Below are 23496 nucleotides of genomic sequence, written 5' to 3'. Positions count from 1 at the left end.
GGCGTATGGATGCAACTTTGAGGTACCAACGGCCTTCATTCCTGGATTCAAAACACTGTAAGTATCCAAAAAGAAAGAGAGAGACGCTGATTTCCGTTCTAGCAACTGCACGAACAAATAAACAATAAGTTTCGACCAGTTTGACTGGTTAAATCACTAAACAATGAGGTTATTAAAGCTAAAGATTTTACCCGCGTTTTTTCCTCAGACGCCTCACGTGACGGCACTGCTATGAAACCTGCGCCGTGTAAATATGCTGTTCGGTTTGTTACCCTTTGTAATTATCTTTTTATAATTATCAGAGCAATTTATCCTTGCCTTTGATGAGTTGATGCTGATGCAAATTACATCTAATTATCGGAAATGAGGCACAGCTTTCCTGTTACACGTCACCTACAAACAAAACCAACAATTATTTAACGGTCCTGCACAGCATATTTACAGTGTTTGATTTGATCAGTGTAGATTCACCTTAATCTGCAGTGAATCTCACAGTGGGATATGCTAACATGCCAAGCTCATGGCCATTTAAAGGCATCTCATGAAAATCAGAGAAATAAGCAGAGATGCTGTTGGCTGTGTTTGTCCCACTGCGCGAGTGAACTTCTACAGCCACCTCAGGCCTCACTTTAATACTAGCTGCTGTCCTCATTAGCAAATACTGCATAGAAATGAGTCATACTTAATTTAAGAAAGTTTAAACACACCAATAATGCTACTGTATGCATCAAAATCAATTTTTGGTATATTCCCATCTTAATTTTCTTAAGTTTATCCTTAGGTCTGTCTGATCTTAACCACACAGGGACATACCAGGAACTTCTTTTGATGTAATAGAAAGCTAATTATTAGGGGCTGATCAATATGTGTTTTTCAGTGCCGATGCTGATACCTATTATTACAGATCAAGTAGACTGATCACCAATATTTTGAACTGATATATACGTCTGGTGTAAAAAATTAATGTCAAAATTGATGTCAAAATTAAGAGTAACAAGGGCTCTGTCAAAAACTTTCTTTAAATGATTTTAAAGTATTTTATTGGCAAAGTGGTGTTGACAATTACCAATAACGATAATTATAAAAATGCTTAATATCAGCGTCGAAATTGGCCAGGCCGATAATCGGTCGACCACTACTAATTATTACTACAGACTAACCATAAATTAAACCTTACTCCTTAAAGATAAAAAAATAAAAAATAATAAATAATAATAAAAAAATTAAATAAACATACAAACTTTAGTTAATATAATAAATTATGTGTGTACACACACACACAGACATAATAGTTTATATAGTAAATAAAACCATTTTATTATTGTTTTGATATAATCAATTATTATGAATGTCATTTAAAAAAAATGAATAAATAAATTGTGTTTTTGTGTTTTTTTTTGTGTTTTTATAGACATTTATTATATTATAAATTATATTAATATATTTATTATTTATGTATTATATAAATTATTTTAAATATAAAAAAATTATATTTAATGTAAGTGATTAATTAATTAATTAGTGATTAATTAATACAATAAATTATTACATTACATTGTATATTACATTATGCTGACTATCTGTCATATAGACACATTATAGTTTATTATATAAATAACATATATATATATATATATATATTAGCATGTATTAATATAATAATAATTCATAACAATCTAATGAATTATTAATATTAATATGTAGTTGTTTTCATATAATAAATTATTGTTTAGTACAATAAATTATTTATATATTCATCATAAATATTATGTTTTTCATATTTGTCCTTAAATTATTTATAATAGTATAATGGTTTAATAATAATAATAATAATTTATATATATATATATATATATATATATATATATATATATATATGTTTTTTTAGTACAATAATTATTATTATTATTATTATTATTATTATTATTTAGTACAATAATTTATATTTATTGTACTAAACAGTCAGATTATCCTCAAACTATAAACTCTTGCTTTCTTACACAAGCAGCTCATTACAATATAACCAAATATTTTTTTTATAAAGAATTTACATCTAATTCCATCTGTGTTTTTTGATCTACATATGCATTCTAGGAAGGAAAAGTGAGCTATGTGTTTTAGGGTTAATGTTGAGTTTGATATGACCCTCTCTTGTTTTGAGATCATTTTACCCATAATTCCACTGAATGAGCTCGCTGTTACATATTGCATATGTCACAGAGTTATTTTTAGGCACTTGGTACAGTGTTTGAACACCATGACCTGATGTATGTGGAAAAAGCATATTACCCAGTCAATCCTGTAGGAGCATCGTCCTCTATAGTTGAAACATAATGTCCACTTGTATAAATGGACACTTGCTAATTTTAAACTGGTTTCATAGTGCTAATTTCCCAGTAGAGTATGACTAAGTGGATCTTACCGGGTCATGAGGGGTCAGCAGGGTAGTGTGGCCTATGGGAAAATTAAAAGATGTCACCGTGGTAAGTGAATACTGTTTTCCAGTCGGGCCGAGAGCACTGGCATATGACAAATGCCACCGACAGACCAATTAACCAGGTTGATATTTATGCCAGACAGCAGTATGCTTGTATTCAGACTGATTTAGCATGCAGTGATGCAACCCTATAAGGCACATGGTGGGTGTTTGGGATGTAAACAAGAAGGCATGCTTGTTCCTTTCCAAGAGTAACTGTGGATTGAGTGCTTCTGAATGAGACACTGTCAACAGATTTAAACACCAAAAATAATCATAAATCAGTCTGCTAACACACAGACCCTGACCTCAGCTGCTCACAACCACCATCACTGACACAACCACTGATTCACAGCTAAACCTAGTAAACACTTGGTACTGAGTGTTTTAAAAGAAAAACGTGAGATTTAAATGCCTTTACAAGACTATTTGTAAAGGCAGCCAGACAAACATTATTTTTTAGATTTTTCCACTCATGTCCCGCCTTCTCCTAATCGCTATTTGCTATTCTAGCTACGTTAATATGAACGACTCCTAAACTGTCCAATCGCTGACCGCCTTTGTAGTCTACTAGCCAATCCTGTCTTAGGAGGCGGGGCGTAACCGCTGTCCACATCCGATTAAAAGAGAACAAAACGGGTAGAATGGCATTCAGACGACGCTGGCTTGTGTAGTGGGCTAGACGTTGTGTCTAATTACCCATATATTGAGGATACTAAGAATATTTCTCATATTGTAAACATTTTTGGAATTTCTCGCTATTTTTAATGAACCGCTCAGACGCTATTTTGTCACGTAGTACGTGTTACTTTTATCAGCGCTGGTTTGGATGGACCAATCACCTTCTTTTGTGATTAATCGATTAATCGGTCTTCCCTGTTTTTTTTTTTTATAGATTTACAAAGCGTATTTGTATATGCATCTCAGAGACAAATCCTCAGTATGTGTAGATTCAAACGATTATGGATTTGCGATTACAAAAGCCTCCAGTATTTCAATAATCGAGCTGATGTTTGAATGCAGCTCTATGGGAATTTCGCTTTTTGGGCCTCTGCGAGCCCCCTGCAGGACTATCATAAAAACCAGTTATTAGCCAGCAGCATTTGCAGTCTAATGTCCGCAGCCTCGTTTCTGCAAACCATGTGACGGTGTGTTTACATCCTCTCAGCTGTTCCTCAAGAAAAACAGCGCTGGATCTTCAACGCCACGAAAATCTATATATCACACAACAGCAGTGCGTTCAAAAACACCAACTCTCATGTGCATCCAGTGCGTTTGGTTCGTGCAAATTCTGAGACTGTTTCATGGCTTTACAAAGGTCAGTGAACACTGTTATTCCGCAAAGATGATGCCGACATTTTTGTTTTGTTGCTTTGCGTTGATCTGAGCAAGCTGAGGAAGAGGTACATGTGGCGGACATTTAAATGCAAACCTGCTAACTTGGTTTAACACATGCGAAAAAGGCCAAAATGGCTATTTTGAAGAATGCACAAATGTTTTATTGTCTATTTCGTGGTTTGCCGTGCCAGGTCAAACACAATGCCACCGTCTTAACTGGTTTCCCCAGTCCTGCAGCGTTTAAATGTCATCTAACAGCATGGGTTTAATGAGAAACCGAATAGCTAGAGGTTTTTCCCCCGTCTATTTTGGCTTATTTTCATATTCAAATTAAAAAATTCAGATGTGTTTTAACCAGATGCTATAAGTTTACTGATACTTATATGAAAAATAATAACAATAGCAGTGCAACAACTGTCTTTGAATCTTTGTTTGTTTTTTAACAACTTCCTTTTTCAGTCTTTTAGAATATTTTTCTCCATTACACAACACACACAATAACAAAGGCCAGATGCACGACGCACCGGGAGTTCTTGGTCATAAATATTTTAAATGTCAAGTGTTATTGCATAACATAAATCTGTAGAGTTACAGAATTTAATATATGCATGCAAGTCCTGCTTGAGAGATTATGGCGGATCTAAACATGCGAAACGCTTACATTTTTTTCTAGCCGCTTCCTTGATTTTTATTTGACAACCACATCTTACTGTCTCACATATGTACTGAATAAATTGAATAAACACTGCACACGTCTCCAAACTCAGTTTGGTTTTAACGCAGTGCGGATATGTGGTGTTTTGTAAGTCCTTTAGCTCGACTGCGTCGTGAACTGTAGATCTGTACGCATATGGACAGACCGCAGCGGTCTACGTCACGCAGTACGTCATTATCCACATTGTATGTACGTCGAACGTAAACAAACAAACGACCGAAAGCGACGCAAATGCGTTTTTTATATTCATTATCGACAAAAACATCAGCTGGAATACCAAACTGATTATTATATAGCATTCTGGCTTCATGTTTTTTTAGAGACGAGTGTTGTTGTTATCTTCTTCCAGCTGCTTGAATGTTTATTCCTTATAAGTAACTAGTCAGGCCTGTTTTGTAAGTTACTAGTATCTATTTTATAATTACTAGTGACCAGTCTAACAGTGACTGTTATATATTTTCAGTTTCATGATAATTACTTATTAAATACCAGTCGTTATTCATGTAGCCTACTTCTAGGCCTTTTTTGCTGTTCAGTTGCTACTAGTTCAACATTTTTCACAACAAATACTTGAAATAGTTGCTTCACATTATAATTACAAATCTTACCTATCCAAATACACACTTGAGTCACCAGAAATATTGGATCCAGCCGTGTTGATCTTCTCTCTCTTCCGCATTGTTGGTCTTGATGTAAGCAGAAGGTGAATTTTTCACAATTTTTCTCCATTCTGCTATTGTGAAAATAATTTGATGCAGTTTATTGAATCTCATTTCGTCTTTTTCTCTTCCTAGTCTGACTTCGTCTGGCCAGCACAAATGTTACCAAACTGCTTCACAGCCTCCTGTGAAACCTTGAAATGGAAACATTTCTTATCTGTAACTTGTGAAGACACAATCATAAGATTTAACCATGAGAGCAAGCACTGCAAGAGCATGCAAAATAATGAGTAAATTATAAAAAGGAATATTAATGAAAAAGAACAAATGATAAATTAATATGGGAGAAAATAAAAACGCAGGTTCCCTTTAGAATGCAAATCTTTGACACTAGAGTTTTAACTAGTGTCTATTTGTTTGCTGCTAAGAACTGGAATAGATACTATTTGAATAGTTGTAACAATAAAAAATTGTTTTATATATAGTTTTTTTTTTTTAGTTTTACTATAGTTTAATAGTTTTATTCCTTACAACTTACTAGTTTGTAGTTTTTACTAGTAAGTTATTATATTTTGCCACATGAACTTGGGCTTTAATGCACATAAAGTTATGTCAGGTAATATTATTTTTATTCTTTGAATCTTACAAAACATGTACAGGTCATATTTGGCCACATAATCATAAACGGGGAAAAAGTATGAATACTATATATATACACTTCAGGAAGGGCTAAATGCATACTTTGCTTTAGTCAAACTATAATTTCTATAAAAAATAATGTAAAAAATGTGTAATTTTTTTTAAATTATTATTCTTTGAATCTTACAACACATGTAGAGGTCATATTTCACCACAAATATTCAAAAGAAATGAGAAATTATGAATACTAGAGTTTTGCACGTCAAGAAGGCCTTAATTCTTACTTTTCTTTAGTCAAACTAATTTCTGTTTTTTAAAAAATAAATAAAAAGATGTTATTTTTATTATTTTTTTTCATGGAATCTTACATAACGTGCAAAGGTCATATTTAACCGCAAAATCAAAAAGAAATGAGAAATTATGAATACTACAATTGTGCACTTCAGGCCTTAATTCTTGTTTTTCTTTAGTCAAGTTATAATTTCCATAAAAAATAATTAAAAAAAATATTAGTTTTATTATTATTCTTTGAATCTTACAACACGTGTAAAGGTTGTATTTCACCACAAAATCAAAAAAGAAAAAAAAAAGTATGAATACTATGTTTTTGCACTCCAGGAAGGGCTTAATGCATACTTTTCTTTTGTCAAACTATAATTTCTGTTTAAAAAAAAAAGTCAAATATTATTTATTATTATTATTTGAATCTTACAAAATGTGTAAAGATCATATTTCACCACAAAATCGAAAAGAAATGAGAAATTATGAATACTAGAGTTTTGCACTTTAGGAAGGCCTTAATTCTTACTTTTCTTTAGTCAAACTAATTTCTATAAAAAAAAAAAAAAAAAAATGTATATATATATATATTCTTACTTTTCTTTAGTCAAACTAATTTCTATAAAAAAATATATATATATATATATATTTTTTTTTTATATATATATATATATATGTGTGTGTGTGTGTGTGTAATTTTTACTATTATTCTTTAAAATTCTTTAATTAAAATAATAATAATAATAATATTTTATATATATATATATAAAATATTATTATTATTATTATTATTATTATTAATTTTACAAAACATGTTATTTACATTTACGATTACAATTAACATTTATTAATATGTCCAATAAATAAACATTTGTTAGTAAGTTGAATAAATAATACACTTTTTTTTAAATTGCTTCATAATAAATGCTCACCTTTTGATTATTGCTGATGCCACTACTAATGTGTCTGACTTTTAATTTACAACCTATTTTGGGTTAATTTTAACCCAGCCATATAGTAATTTTTAAGCAATAGTTAAATAAAACTACCCAGACGCAGCATTTCTTAGAATATATTATTATTATTATTATTATCATCGCTCAGTGAATCTCATGAAACAAGTAAAGGTCACATTTCACCACAAAATCACAATAATAAGTGGAGATATATATAGTCTGAGGTGAAATATGAGCTGAACATTTATAATTAGTGTTATTATTGTTATATGCCCTGCACGTCGGGTCATGTTTTGGTTTTCTCTCTGCGATGACACAGTTCTTCTTACTGAGGCCTGGAATGAATCCGCTGAGAGTTTGTGGCTTCCGCTTTCACTGGGTCAGACAAACGGTGCAGGAGTCAACATGAGGACATCAGCGTCCATTAAAATATAGACTATTTACACACTCCACGTGTGCTTGTGAATCACCGCAGTCTGAGACTGACATGACAGCTGTGCATTATAACTGGTAGCTGACATGAAGTTTCAGCTTGAAGGTTTTTTAAAATATAAAGAAGACTATGGAAATCATACAAAATAGGCCTGTTTTAATTTAGGTTTTATCTTCACTTGAAAAGCACAGAGGAATTGTCAACAGATTTGTTCTGGCCGAGCATCAGCATTATGTGATAATGTTGCAATTATGCAAGCAGCAAGTTTAAACATGTTAATGACGGATCAGCCTGTTCCAGTTCATTGTTCCAGTATTAACTCCAGTACTTACTAAACTTGGTAACAAAACCAGTTAGCGATGGCATGAAAACCAGCCACCTATGCTTATATCCAGTATTAATGACTTTATTGGTTTATGTTGTTATAAACAGCACTTAGTTTCTGTCTGTTAAAAAGAACAAGCGCTCATATGTCGTTCTCTTTTGTAAGTTGTATACTGATGTACAGAGAGTCTCTGTAGGGTTGCAATCAGGTCTTGTACAAAACAGAGTAGGAGGTTTGACCCAGATCCCTCTCTGCAGTATTTTTAGTGCAGGAGACTGAAAGGGCAGCGTTACAGGAAAAGGCTGAAAAGGAAGACAAATGCGGAAAAGAAAAGCAAAAAATGAGGATGTCGACATAAATATAGACATTTAAAACCAAATCAAATCAAAACATGAGTTTTGTGGCTTTTAATCTATGTCTGTTAGTGTTTAGGTCATCAAAATATGGACAGAAGTTACTTTATTTAAAAATGTGCAGTAAAATTGCATTTACAGTTTACAGGCTTTCAAGAGCAAGAATACTGATGACATCATGTTGCACTAATGGGTGTGTCCAAATGTTTTGGCCAATCAAATGCTCTATAGAATAAACATGCATGAAAAAAACCATCATAGGTACATTGAAATCTCTTTTATTTTTTAAAAATTCTTTTTTTTTTTTTTCGTTTTAATTTTTATGGATTGTTTTTTTTTTTCCATTTTAATTTTACTAGGCTCTGTTTTAATGGTTAAATTAAAAAATATTAACATATTAAAAATATGACCTACTCAATTTAACAGCCATTTAGTAACAATTATGGAATCTATTTTAATGGTTTCATTCAATTTTAAAACTTTTGAAAAAGCATGTCAAATTATTTTTTATTCAAAATGTATTGTTATTTAATTTAATTATTTTAGTTTTTATAGGATTTAATAAATAGAAAGTGCAAAAAACAGCATTTATTTGACATGGCAAATTTTTGCAACATTATAAATGCCTAGGGCCCTGTGAAATCTGTTATTTTTTCTTCCAAATTCTATTTTTTTTTTTTTTTTAATTTATTTATTTATTTATTTATTTATTTTTTCAAATTCATTTTTTCCCCATTTTCATTTTTTATGGATTCTGGGTTTTTTTTTTTTTTTTTTTTCTAAACTCTTAGACGTAACGTTTTAATGGTTAAATTAAAAAATAATAATCAAATAGCATGTCTAATTAAGTCAAATCATGAAAATTACAGTTAAACAGATTTGAATTATCGAAAGCTTGTCCTATTAATTGATTTTGATAAAAAAAATTATTTATTATTATTATTATTATTATTATTATTATTATTATTATTATTATTATTCAGAAGTGCTGTGTATTTAAAATTTTCTGGTAAATAAATTCTGATAAATATTTTTTTCTTGTAAATATCCCTAATAAAATTCCTTATTTAATAATTATTTTAGTTTTAAGTAGTAGTACTATCATTACATCATTTCAAGTTAAACCAAACTTTTATTTTGACAGGTAGCTGTGAAGACCTTGAAGTTTCTGTCTGTATACATACTATATGCATCACAAAAACCATAGGGCTCTATAAATTCCCTTGCTTTCACTTATGATCAATTTAATGCATCCTTGCTAAATAGCAGTTAGTTCAAATAGTAATAATTTTTCACATTTTTACTGTTTTACTGCATTTTTGATCAAATAAATGCAGCCTTGGTGAGAATAAGAGACATTAAAAACATTAAAACATTTTTTAAAAAAATATGAAATATAAATAATTGCACATTTTTGCATAGGCAGTGTACATAAAGCCCTGTTTTCCTGCGCACTTTGGAAAATATTCTCGTTTGCATGTGAAAGTCTCTGGGTTTTCTTGCAAATCTGCAGTTTGACATCTGTAATTGTCACTTTGAGGGCTCTGTAAGAGTGAGAACAACTCATCCTTCTAATCCTAGCTGTTTCTGACCAGCAATTTCAAGTAGAAAATCATGATTTGTTGGTCGTGATGTAAACTAAAGCCTGTTTGCTTTTTAAAAGCGATGTAAAAATACATACATTTAAAAAAGGGATGAGCTGTCCAATCTCAATAGGAAGTATGTCAGCACAGAAAAAGAAACCAATTTAATGGGTTCTTTTTAGATGGATGGTTCTTTGCAAAGCCATCCCTAATTGGAGTGGAGAATGGAGACGTTTCGATGTACAGTAATTGGGCTTTTCTTGAACTCACTGAACCGTTGTAAGTAAATAAGCCTCGTGTTTGTTTGTTTAAATCCAGATCTAGTTCAGGTTCATGAAAACCCTTGAGGTTACAGCACTTCAGCTTAACTCAATTACCAAACATGCAAATTCTGACACTTTCTTAATGTCCTGTCTGCAGCTCAAATGCCACTTTTAGACTTACTTTGCTCTTGCTTTCAAAGCCTATTCAGTTGTTAAGTGCACAGTATTTCTGGGAAGCAGACGTTCAGATGTCCTGATCAAAGGATTAGTTCACTTCCAGAATAAAAATTTCCTGATAATTTACTCACCCTCATGTCATCCAAGATGTTCATGTCTTTCTTTCTTCAATCGAAAAGGAAGTTTTTGAGGAAATCATTCCAGGATTTTTCTCTATACAGTGGACTTCAATGGGGATCAACGGGTTGAAGGTCCAAATTGCAGTTTCAATGCAGCTTCAAAGGATTCTGTACGATCCCAGCCGAGGAATAAGGGTCTTGTCTTGCGAAACAATCTTTTGAAGTCCACTATATGGTGAAAAATCCTGGAATTGTTTTTTTTGTCCAAAACCTTATTTTCTTTGCGACTGAAGAAAGAAAGACATGAACATCTTGGATCACATGGCGGTGAGTAAATTATCAGGACATTTTTGTTCTGGAAGTGAACTAATGCTTTAAATGATTCTTTTTTTTTTTGCCATTTATTGTAGTATCATTTGAGACACATAGTACGTTGTCAGGCTTAGACTTCTGCTGCTTTCTGCAGTATTAAAGCTGCTTGCATCAGGCAGGTAACATCAATAGTAATTGCATTCTTGAGTCATATCAAGAAAATATCTTTTATTTACATCACTGTTATTATTCTTGCTCATACTTATGTTTAGGGATTTGAACAAAATTTATAAACCTGGAAAATTGGCACGTGCAGTTGAAGTCAAAAGTTTACACACACCTTGCAGAATCTGCAATGTTAGATTTATTTTACCAAAACAAGAGGGATCATACAAAATGCATGTTATTTTTATTTAGTTCTGACCTGAATAACATATCTCACATAAAAGATTTTTACATAGAGTTGACATATAGTTGAATTTATAAAAATTAAAAGTTTGATTCCTAATATTGTTGTTACCTGAATCATCCACAGCTGCTTTTTGTGTGTGTGTGTGTGTGTGTGTGTGTGTGTGTGTATTTAGTGATATTTGTTCATGAGTCTCTTGTTTGTCCTGAACAGTTAAACTGCCCGCTGTTCTTTAGAAAAAACCTTCAGGTGCCACAAATTATTTGTTTTTTCAGCATTTTTGTGTTTTTGAACCTTCCCAACAGTGACTGTATGATTTTGAGATCCATCTTTTCACATTGAGGACAACTGAGGGACTCATATGCAACTATTACAGAAGGTTCAAACACTCACTGATGCTTCAGAAGGGAAAACAATGCATTATGAGCCAGGGGTGAAAACTTTTGAAATTTGAAGATCAGGGTAAATTTTACTTATTTTGTCTTCTGGGAAACATGTAAGTATCTTCTGTAGCGTTTAAAGGCAGTACTAAATGAAAAAAAATAAAAGTATATATTTCGGCTAAATAAGAAAAATGTACACATCTTCATTCTGTTCACCCCTTAAGTTTTCACCCCCCGGCTCTTAATGCATCGTTTTTTTACTTCTGGAGCATCAGTGAGTGTTTGAACCTTCTGTAATAGTTGCGTATGAGTCTCTCAGTTGTCCTCAGTGTGAAAAGATGGATCTCAAACTCATACAGTCATTGTTGAAAAGGGTTCAAATACACAAAAATGCTGAAAAATCAAAGGATTTGTGAGACCTGAAAGGATTTTTCTGAAGAACAGCAGGCAGGACAAACTATTAAGGACAAACAAGGGACTCATGAGCAACTATCACTTCAACTAATATTTTCTTTTGTGGACTATATGTGAACATCTTTTTTTGTGAAATATCTTATTCAGGTCAGTGCTAAATAAAAAAAATAACATGAGCTTTGTATAATCCCTCTTATTTTGCTAAAATAATTAACATTTTGCAGATTCTGCAGGGTGTGTAAACTTTTGACCTCAACTGTATATTGACTGATATATTTATTTATTTATTTGTTACATGCATTAAGACTCAGGCTTGTGCTTCAGCTGCTTTCTGCAATATTAAAGCTGCTTACATCAGGCAGGTAACATCAGGTACATGCAACACCTAGCTGTAGAATCAAAGCCGGCAGGTATCAGGTGGCACGGACGCTCGCGCAGCACGGCTCCTGTTTTCAGGAGAGAAGGTAAACTGAAATGTGTGAGAGAGAGATCTTAACCGTCACCTTTTGTTTTTCAATCCTCAGATCTTGCCGTAGCTGAGAATGGTCTGAGGTGATTTGTGTGGGACACAGGCATCACGACTGGGCATCCCTGCGGAGAATCGCTCCAGCACTTTCATCTGAATGTGAAGACCGGTCTAGTTATCCGTCTCTCACTTCCTCTGCATTTTTTTTTTTTTTTTTTTTTTTTTTGTTTTGTTTCTTTTCTCGGAGGGGAACATGGGGGGAGCAGTCAGCGCTGGCGAGGACAACGACGATTTGATAGACAACCTGAAGGAAGCGCAGTACATCCGCACAGACCGCGTCGAGCAGGCCTTTAGGGCCATCGACCGTGGAGATTATTACCTGGAGGGCTACAGAGACAATGCCTACAAGGATCTGGCATGGAAGCACGGGAATATACACCTGTCAGCGCCGTGTATCTACTCTGAGGTGATGGAAGCCCTGAGACTCCAGCAGGGTTTGTCTTTCTTGAACCTCGGCAGCGGCACGGGATACCTGAGCACCATGGTGGGCCTGATTATAGGTGAGAACCACACTTACAACTAGGAATACATGATATTATCGGATCGTTATCAGGAGAGTCAGCATTACTAGTATGTGCTCCTAATGCCCGTCTGGTAGGGCATTTTATTTACTTAGGGGGGCGCTGTTGGACTACTTGTAATAAAATGAAAGTAAAATAACATTAAGATTGTGTTTCTGATTAAATAAATCAGTAATTTGTCATAGAATCACAAGTATGTTTTGATTTAAAGGTCAAAAGCTGTAGTTTGCATGAGTAAAAATCACAAACATGACATTTGTAAATAATAATTTTATTATACATACAGATTTATTCATCAATGTGTATTTTTTTTTCCAAATGGATTATGAAAACCTAAATAGAAGGAGGTCTTACAATTTTTTTTTTTATTAACCATTTACAAATGTTAAATCTATAAATAAAATGTTAAGGTTTCCACTGCATCCATCTGAAAAAAAAAATCTGTGATTGATAGTTATTTTCAAAACTTTCCGTGTATTTTCACTGTAAAAGAACTTCATTATTAATTATAACTAATTATAACTAAAATACAAAATGATTTGTTTATAATCTCTGCACAGGAGAGACTTGGTATTGTTTCCAAACAAATTGAAATATATTGGTTATCGTCCAAAATGAGTTGAATAATATCATCATAAATTTATTGATTTAATTATTTTAAAATAAAAATAAATAAATAAATAAATAAAAAAGAGAGTATTAAATAAAAAAAAAACTAGAAATTATTAGAATAAATAAGATAAACAATACATATTTACATATAATTTATTATATAAAAATATATATATATATATATATATATATATAAAAAAATTAAAACATGAAAATGTTATATTTTTTATGTTTATATGTAAAACATAAACAATGTATATATTTTTAAATATTTATTACATTTTGCATATAATTTATTATATTTTTGGCCATCCACATATTCAACCAGAGGAAGTGTTTTTTGACTTTTGAGTTACTTGTTGGACATTGTACCTAATATTAATTTCACCTTTGAAATTACTTCAGTAAACAAATTTTTTGGCACTACATACATAAGTGACTCAAATCATGCAACCTGAGTAGAGAATTAAAAATTATTTTTATAAGTAATCAGATTTATTATTTTTAGTTGGATATAAAGTGTTTAAAAATCTCACAAATCTCAAAAGTTTTTTTTCAAAATAAAAGTCACAATTTTTTGATTAATATTGCGAAATATTACAATTTTAAATGACTGATTACTATGGTAATATATTTTAAAATAAAATTTATTTCTGTCATGCAAAACTAAATTTAGCATCATTACTCCAGTCTTCAGCATCACATAATCCTTCAGAAATCATTCTAATATGCTGATTTGCTTAAGAAACATGTTTTTATTATCAATGCTGAAAATAGTGCTACTTCATATTTTTTTGTGGAAACCATATACATATTTTTTATGATTCTTTAATAGTTAAGTGAACAGCATTTATTTTAAATAGAAATATTTTGTGACATAATAAATGTCTCTACTGTCACAATTTAATGCATTCTTGCATAATAAAAGTATTAATTGTAGTGCTGTGCAACAATTAATCGCATCCAAAATAAAAGTTCTTGTTTACAAAATATATGCGTGTGTACTATGTACATTTATTATGTAAATATAAATACACACTCATGCATGGATGTATTTGAGAAAAATATGTTAAGGGTATATATTAAATATATTTATATATAATATGAATTATTTCAAAAACATATATATTCAGGTTAATATTTTTAAAATATATACTGTATGTGTGTTTATTCATATATAAATAATAAATATACACCGTACACACACATTATGTAAACAAAATTTTTTGGAAGTGATTAATCGCAATTAATTGTTGCACAGCACTAATTTCTTTTAAAAAAGCTATGCAAGAAACTGCATATTAGCACACCTTTGCACATTTTTATCTTTAAAATCTTCAACTTTTGGTGAGTTATTGGCTTCAAATGTTAATATTTCAATGTAATATCTTTGTATATGACTCATACAAACAAATATAGTATAGTATCAGTAATTCTTATTTATTCTTATTATTATTTGCAGGTCCGTTTGGAGTGAATCATGGTGTCGAGCTGCACAAGGATGTGGTGGAGTATGCAAAAGAAAGACTTGATGACTTCATTAAAAACAGCGACAGCTTTGACAGGCATGTTCAGCTCTCATTGTGCATTGTTTCTGTAAATCTAAGTATGAATGCAAATATTCTATTTTTAAAAAAGCACCTAATTTTACACCTATAGAAACAGAAATTGCTTAAAAGCATTTTGTTTTAGCTGGCAGCAACTTCCAGGAAGGCAAACTGAAACTGAAGCGAGCTACCGCAGTTCTGTGGTTAACTTCAAAGATCGCTTTGATTTGAACTTTGATTTACTCAGCCTTGCCCATTAATCTTCCATGTGACACGGAGGATGCATTAGCTAACCCCGAACCACGGTCTCAATGAATAAATACTTCAAGCGGCCGTCAGCTCTCTGCGGTCTGCTGAGCGATTCGCACACCTGCGGGAACACCTGTCACTAGCTCAGACGGTCCACTTCAGCAATGCACACACAGCGCTTTCCCCGAACGCCTTCCCCGGCGTTTGCCGCTCGCAAACATCTGTTTTCGTCATGCACCAGAGCGAGCAGCGTTATGGAGGTCAGGAGAGAGCCCTAATGACGTATCAGACAAAGCATTGGCGCTATTAAACAAGCCATAAAAGCGTGTCTCGAACAGAAGGCCGTGTGTCCAAAGGTTGCTTAATTAATGTAGGTGAGTTTTGGGAGCTCCGTATCTGTTACACGTCTTGTCAAGTCTATGACGGGTTAATAAAACTGCTGCTAAGCAAATAAAAACACGTTTGGGCTGATGCTAATAATATGCTCGGTATCAGACTTCTCTTGGCCGCGTATCAGTTCTCTAGCAGGGAAATTGCTTTTTATTCATCCATGGAAATAGATTCGTACATTTTCTGAAGGAAATGTGAATATGCTTGCCCATGCAAAACTCTTTGGCGTAATGCTAGGCTGTTGTTGGTGCATTGCTATTTGGTTGCTATGTGTTTTTTTTTTTTGTTGTCACGTCAGTGATAACTTAAATTATATAGCTTGTTGAAAAGAGGTGTGCTATTACTTCTAAGCGATTTGAAAAGCAATTTTTGCCTGGCGGACATTAAATTTTGCAAAACACCTGCACATATAGAGGCCAGAAAATTGTGGAGATACAAGATGGACTTTTTTTGTATAATAAAATTTAAAATAATCTTAACTGTTATGCCTATAAGTAAATGTATACAAAAAAAACTTTCTATATTTTATTTATTTATTATAAAAAGAAATATATATATATAGTATATAGATATAGATATAGATATATATAGATAGATGGATAGTTATTCGTATGTGCATGTATATAATGTGTGTGTATGTGTTTGTATAATTATGTATAAATAAATTATATTATTAATATATATGTATTTATTAAGTATATTTATTTAAACATTACTCTTTCTAAATTCAGTAATTTTGCTCATTATTTATTAAAATTTATTTAAATCTTATTTTTTCATGCCAATAAATAAATGTATTAAAAAGAAATATTATTATTATTATTATTATTAAAAAAAAAAATAATATATATATATATATAATAGTTTTTATTCTTATGCCTGTAGATAAATGTATAAATAAATATAATAATTAATTAATTAATTAAATATGTGTATTTATTAAGTATATTTGTTTTTAAAAAGTATAAAGTAAATATTTGTTGCCTATAAATATAAATATATATATATTAGTACTATTTATAAAATATTAATTAATTCAGTAATATTCATACTTTCATTTTTAGTTTTCATTAGAATTTTAATTCATTTTAATTTTGTTATGTGCTTTCGTCATTTTTATTGGTTTATTTTTTATATTTTTATTTAGATTTAAATGTAATACTTTTTAATACTTGAACCTATTTTATTTAATATTAATTTTAATTTTGTTATGTGTTTTGTATTGTATTGTATTGGTTTGTTTTTAATATTTCAATTTAGATTTTTTTTTTTCATTTTTATTTATTTATTTTTATTTTTATTATATATATATATATATATGTATGTATGTATATATGTATATAAAATTTAATGCTATATATATATGCTCTTTATTTATTTAAAATAATCTTAATTTTTTATACTTATAAATAAATGTATAAATGTTTATTTATTTATAAATAAATTATATATATATGTGTGTGTTTTTGTGTGTAGACATATATATGTACATTTATTATTATTAAGTATATTTATTTATTGAAGTTACTTAATCATTTTACTCTTTATTTAAAAAAAAAAAACTCTTAAAAAAAACTCAAATATAATTGTGGTTACTTAATATATTGACACTTCCAGTTTCTGTTAAAAAAAACATTTAAACATGCAGTTTTTTTAAATTACAGTAAAACATGCTGGAGGAAATATTGAGCTTATATGAAATACTGTGTTGGACAATAGGGGGCCTGCAAGTCAAAAAGGTTGAAAACTTCCTCAAAACCATGTAGTAACACCCTGCAAACGCATATTAGCACACTAAAATCAACTGGAGCTCATTAGCAACCACATAGCTGTGAGATGTGTGAAAACAGAGCAGAAAACGTGGAAATTGTGTTGTAGATGTTGTAGAAATGAATGTCAGTGTTATAAATGTGTCGTTTCAGGTTTGAGTTTTGCGAGCCACACTTTGTGGTGGGGAATTGTCTGGAGATTTCCTCAGACAGTCACCAGTACGATCGCATCTACTGCGGCGCTGGAGTTCAGAAAGACCATGAGAACTATATGAAAATCCTGCTGAAAGTCGGAGGGATTTTGGTCATGCCCATAGAGGATCAGGTAAAACACTGGATGACACTTTATTTATTTATTTTAATTTTTATTTATTTATTGTTTTAAATATAAAGTCAGCTCTCCTCAATTTCACACTAGTGTTATTGCTAAATAAAAATCAGTTAAATTTTTAAAAGTAAAATTAAATAAAATTTGTTGAAACTGTTACAAATTGTTTTTGTGAATTGAAATAAAGCTGAAATAAAATATAAATATTAGATGAAAAATACAAACTTAAAATCCTTGAATGAAAATTAATATGTTTAAGTTTGTGTTAAAATAAAATAAAAATAATAAAAGAAATTAATAAAAAACAAATCTTAATATAAATATAAAAATTAACAAAAATAATAAAGCACATAACGAAATGAAAATGAAAATTTAATAAAATAAGTTTAAGTATTAAAATATAAAATATAAATGTTAAAATAAACCAATAAAATGATGAAAGCACATAACAAAATTAATATTAAACAAGTAATACTTATTAACATTAATAAAATAAATGACTACAATTAAAATAAAATCTAAATCTAAATATTAAAAATAAACCAATTAAAATGACGAAAGCATGTAACAAATTTAATATTAAAATTAAAACTAAAATTAAATTAAATTTGTTAAAACTCTTAAAAATAGTTTTGTTAATTGAAATAAAGCTGAAATAAAATATAATTATTAGATGTAAAATCCAAAATTAAAATGCATAAATGAAAATTAGTAATGTTGCCTTGGTAGCTAATTAAAAAAAAATAAAAATAAGTTTAAGTATTAAAATTACTAAATCTGAATTGAAATATTATTACAAATAAACCAATGAAAATGATGAAAACACATAACAAAATTAAATTAATATTAAATAAAATAAGTTTAACTATTAAAATGTATAAAATAAATGAATAAAAATAAATCTAAATTGAAATATTAAAAACAAACCAATACAATTTATGAAAACGCATAACAAAATTAAAATGAATATTAAATAAAATGGGTTTAAGTATTAAAATTACACTTAAATCTAAATATATTAAAAATAAACCAATAAAAATGACGAAAGCACATAACAAAATTAAAATTAATATTAATAAATGGATATTATTTTAATGTTAATTTAAATAGTAATTAAAACTAAAATTCAGATGAAAACTAAACTAAAAAGGAAAGTATGAGTACTAATTAAATAATTCATATTATATAAATAGTACTAAAATAAGCAGAGTAACCACAGTTGTGGTTCATCATGTTAAATATCGACTTGTTCCACTAAGAACAAACAAACAAAAAGCCACACAGTACTGACTGTCCTCATTTTACACCGTTTTATCATTTCAAGCCAAACAAATGTCATTTAAAGTGTGCAAATACACTTTGGTGTGATGGAAAGTGGTCTTTTAATTCTAGAAATGTCAGTCGAGTAGAATGATGTTTTAAAACCTTGACTAATCTACATTATAAGACTATAAAAATGCATCTCTCATTGCCTATATTTGGCATCTATCAAGTTCTCGAAGAGAAAATGATTAAAATCGCTCTATTAATGCAGTATTTGTACTGTTATATAAATGCATGCTGTTGTAGAACAGCATCTGTGGTCTTGCATGAAATGTTTGAGCTGGTTATGAGCCTGACGTGTCTCTCATCGAGTGTTTGTGTTGTTGTTGCAGCTGACTCAGATCACCAGAACCGGTCAGAGCTCCTGGGAGAGTAAGAATATCCTGGCGGTGTCATTTGCTCCCCTTGTTCAGCAGAGCAGGACAGACGGCTGCAAGCCTGAAGCTGTGGTGCTCCGTGAGTCTCCGCCCCTTTTATGACCTCACACCGATCCGGCCAATCGGCTGCCACCAGGGACAGTGTTACAGGCTGATTTACTGCAGATTCCATTACTAACCTGATTCTTTCAGAACAGTAAACATAATAGACAAATGAGTTCTTTTCTCATGTAGTCATTCAGAAATCTCCTCTTTAGTAGCGCTTACATCAAACTTTAGATTTATTCCTATTTACATTCTGAAGAGACAGTTCATATGTCATTCATCTGATTTATATAACATTTCATTCCTTTTATTCCTGGATGTTGATTGTATTTTCTGGATTGGTAACATTTTTTCGCAATAGGAATCTATAGCGGTAATCTATTTTGAATTCCAAATAAGTCAACAAAATGGAACATTTTGGAACCTGCTCTATAAACTTATAGAATCTGCTCCGTAGAAAAGGTAACAATTTGAAAATTAGTTTGAGTAAAGACTTCCTAAATGTCAAAATGTTACCCAAGTAATTACTAATAAATGTGAGTAATATGAGCTCATGATTCTTATTGTATGCTTAGAATAGTTTATTTAGATAGTTTTTAACGAATATTAATAATATACAAGTTTGAAGTTAGTCATACAATCTAACCACAAGCTCTACATTTCTTTGTAATTATGTGAAATTTTCTAGCAATTTCTGAGTGAAAATAGTTAAACATTTAATCAAAATTGTAACCACACAAACTTCAGTGTAACAAAAACTGAATTAATTGTCAAATATAAATGAACTAAAAACTAACAGGTCTCTCCTTTTACTCAAAAATACATAAGAATACATAAAATAATATTTAATTTAATTTAATTTAAAAGAATTGGAGTATGTATTTCTCTTTACTCAGAAATTCATAAAATAAAAGTTCATTTCAACATTTACTTTCTTAGTTTAACCCTATGGAAACTAAAGATCCACTGCCCCGTTAAATTTTTTTTTATTAAGTTAAATTAAATTAAAAATTAAATTACATTAAAAATTAAATTAAAAATAAAATAAAATTAGATTAATTTAAAAATTAAATTAAATGTAATTAAATAAAAATTAAATGTAATTTAATTTAATTTAACTTAAAAAATAGTATTTAAAAATGAAATTAAATTAAATACATTACAAATTAAATAAAAAATTAAATTAAATGTATTTAAATAAAAATTAAATGTAATTTAATTTAATTTAACTTTAAAAAAATAGTATTTAAAAATGATGTATTTCTCTTTTAATTTAATTTAATTTAATTTAATAATTTAATTTAATTGAATAAAAATGATTAGTAGTACTAATTCAAAATAGAAAAAATAATAAAAATTGATGCAACCCTATACATAGCATGCTGGGAACTAAAAAATCAATTGCCCAATTTAATTTATTTATTTATTTTTTTTAAATTGGAGTATGTATTTCCCTTTACTCAAAAATACAGAAGTTAATTTCACCATTTACTTTCTTGATCCAACCCTATGGAAACTAAAGATCCACTGCCGTTTAAATTAAATTAAATTAAATTAAATTTATTTAAATTTAATCAAATTTAATTTAATTTAATAAAAAAATAGTATTTAAAAATTATGTATTTCTCTTTACTCAAAAATACACAAAATAAAAGGTAATTTCAACATTTACTTTCTTCATCCAATCCTATGGAAACTAAAAATCCACTGCCCAGTTATTTAATTTAATTTGATTTAATTTAATTTAATTTAATGCAACAAAAATGAGTAGCAGTACTAATTTAAAAAAAAAAAATTAGTAAATTAGTAATTAAGTAAACTTCTGTTTTATATTTTTAAGTAGATTGGATTTCCGTGTTTTAATTGCCATTTCTTCTGAAATTCTGAAATTTCTGAGTGAAAACACTTTTTTCAGAACAGTCAGCAATTTAAAAAAAAAAAAAAAAAAGACTGGACTGGACATAAAGTACACTTGAAGTTGTAAATAAAAATTATTGGAGGAAAATTAGTGTTACTTGCAGGGTTTTTTTAAATCTGATGTTACTTGCCTTTTTTTCATAATATTAGTAAATTTGACAGTTTCTGAGTGAAAATAGTTTCAAAATAAATCCTGAAAGCCTTTTTTTTTTAGTGTAGACACCAGACTCAATTTAATTATTTAACAACCTGCAAAAAATATTTTTTAAAGTGTGGCTTTATCCAGTATTTAGATACAAATGAGTGCATATTTAATTAGCATATTTAAACAACATTTTAATCGTTTTAATGTACTGTGAACAATCAGCTGGCGCAGTATAAGCGATATCTATTAGTGTGCACACAAATGAGATTTGAGAAAAACCCTTTGTCCTTAACCTGTATTATGCGTCTGTTCCTCAGCGCCGCTGTCCGTGAGGAGTCTTCAAGACCTGGCGCGCATCTACATCCGCCGAACCCTCCGCAACCTGACCAACGAGGAGCACCCGGCCCGCAACAACACGCAGCGATCTTCCCAAAAACGCAAACGTAGACGCTGCCGTCGCCGCCGCCGCATCAACACCTACGTGTTCGTGGGCAACCAGCTGATTCCTCAACCCATGGACAGCGAGGAAGACGAATGCATCGAGGAGGAGAGCAAAGAAGACGAACAGGAAAAAGACATTGAGCCCGTCAAACCCGAAGAGCCGCGGGTCAACCATCTGAGAGACAAAATCCTCAGTCTGCCGCTGCCCGAGTCGCTCAAGGCCTACCTGCTGTACTACCGCGAGAAATAACACGTGCCCGTCCCGTAAAAGCGTTAATCGGCGCTGCTGGTGGTGGTTTTCTTCTCAGACTACTTCTGATCCTCAATTTCATAGTTTTTTTGGATAATGTAGCATAATTTAAAGATTTAAATGGGACGTTGGATTTGATTGTGCTTGCTGTGTTTGTTCATAATATTGTAATATTCACATTTCGAATGTGATTTTTCACTTCGGAGGACCTTGGGGGTTTAAAAGCTTCCTTGTTTGTATTACGAAGATGTGATGGAAGCTCTTTTTCACAAGCTTGTATTGTAAGACCAGCTGTTTGATGAAACCAGTAATGACGTTTTCTTTCTTTCTTTCTTTTTTAATAATTGTAGGGAGAAGGAAACACTCGAGTCATTATTTCGGGATTGATTTTTGCCTTCTCCGATTCTCCGCTGTTTATGATGCTAATGCTTTCGAAATATATCTCTTTGGACTGTTTTAGTGAGGTTCATCTAGAGATGTTTTTTTGCATTTTTGTTTTTTCTAGTCACATTTGTAAGTACTGATATTGAGCTGTCACTTAATTTTTTTGGTTGTTCCTTTCGTCTTCGAGTCGACCTGAAGACCTAAGACTCCACTTTTTCTGCTTGTGATCATAAAATGTAAGAGACGTCACTGTTTGTGTCGGTTTGTAATCGGTGATTTCTCACTGTCGTAACAACTTGTTTGCAATATATTGTCAGCATAAGAAGTCTGTGGCTTAATTTCAATTTTTCAGTCGATTGTAGATTTTGTTACATGGAAATGGAATATTATAGAATTTACATTTGTCATGTTTGTCACACGTCCTAAAAATACAGAGACGGATTGAGATATTGAAAAAGAAGTTTGTTTACATACACCTCAGAAAATCTGAAAAATCTATTATTTTAAATTTCAAAAAAATTATTTAAATTCTAAAAATATCGTTTTAAAAAATTAGGGCTATGAAACGATTAATTGCAATTAATCGCATATAAAATAAATGTTTAAGTTTGCCACATTCTATATAATACATAACAATATATATTATATTATATTATATACAATATATAAATAATTTATATTATATACATAATAATTACACACAGTACACACACATATATTAGGTAACTTTTATTTTGTATGCGATTAATCGCGATTAATCGTTTGACAGCCCCCCAAAAAAAATCAGAATCATAAAATTGTTCTGCCCTGATGATGCTATGTGGCATAACGTACAGTAC

At 30.4% G+C, this 23496-nt stretch overlaps 1 protein-coding gene across 1 annotated transcript; it reads left to right on the top strand.

Moving 5' to 3' along the window:
- Window positions 1-3577: 3577 nt before the first annotated feature.
- pcmtd1 (protein-L-isoaspartate (D-aspartate) O-methyltransferase domain containing 1) lies at window positions 3578-22729 on the top strand. Its single transcript, XM_051098580.1, has 6 exons — window positions 3578-3794; window positions 12358-12859; window positions 14955-15057; window positions 17601-17772; window positions 19431-19554; window positions 21900-22729. Exons 2-6 carry the CDS (start codon window positions 12553-12555, stop codon window positions 22271-22273), a joined length of 1080 nt encoding a protein of 359 aa, XP_050954537.1. The 5' UTR covers window positions 3578-3794; window positions 12358-12552; the 3' UTR covers window positions 22274-22729.
- Window positions 22730-23496: the final 767 nt, after the last annotated feature.

This window comes from Labeo rohita, chromosome 24, assembly GCF_022985175.1.
Source record: "Labeo rohita strain BAU-BD-2019 chromosome 24, IGBB_LRoh.1.0, whole genome shotgun sequence".
NCBI lineage: Eukaryota > Metazoa > Chordata > Actinopteri > Cypriniformes > Cyprinidae > Labeo > Labeo rohita.
The sequence above is the reverse complement of the archived record's forward strand: the minus strand, read 5'-3'. Positions and strand labels throughout refer to the sequence as shown.

What these genes read in the sequence shown, in the direction of transcription:
- pcmtd1 (XM_051098580.1), top strand. Translation starts at nt 12,553, where the DNA reads ATGGGGGGAGCAGTCAGCGCTGGCGAGGACAACGACGATTTGATAGAC. An exon ending in TCATGCCCATAGAGGATCAG is followed by an intron (nt 17,773 to 19,430) that starts GTAAAACACTGG and finishes TTGTTGTTGCAG; the next exon opens with CTGACTCAGATCACCAGAAC. An exon ending in GCCTGAAGCTGTGGTGCTCC is followed by an intron (nt 19,555 to 21,899) that starts GTGAGTCTCCGC and finishes TCTGTTCCTCAG; the next exon opens with CGCCGCTGTCCGTGAGGAGT.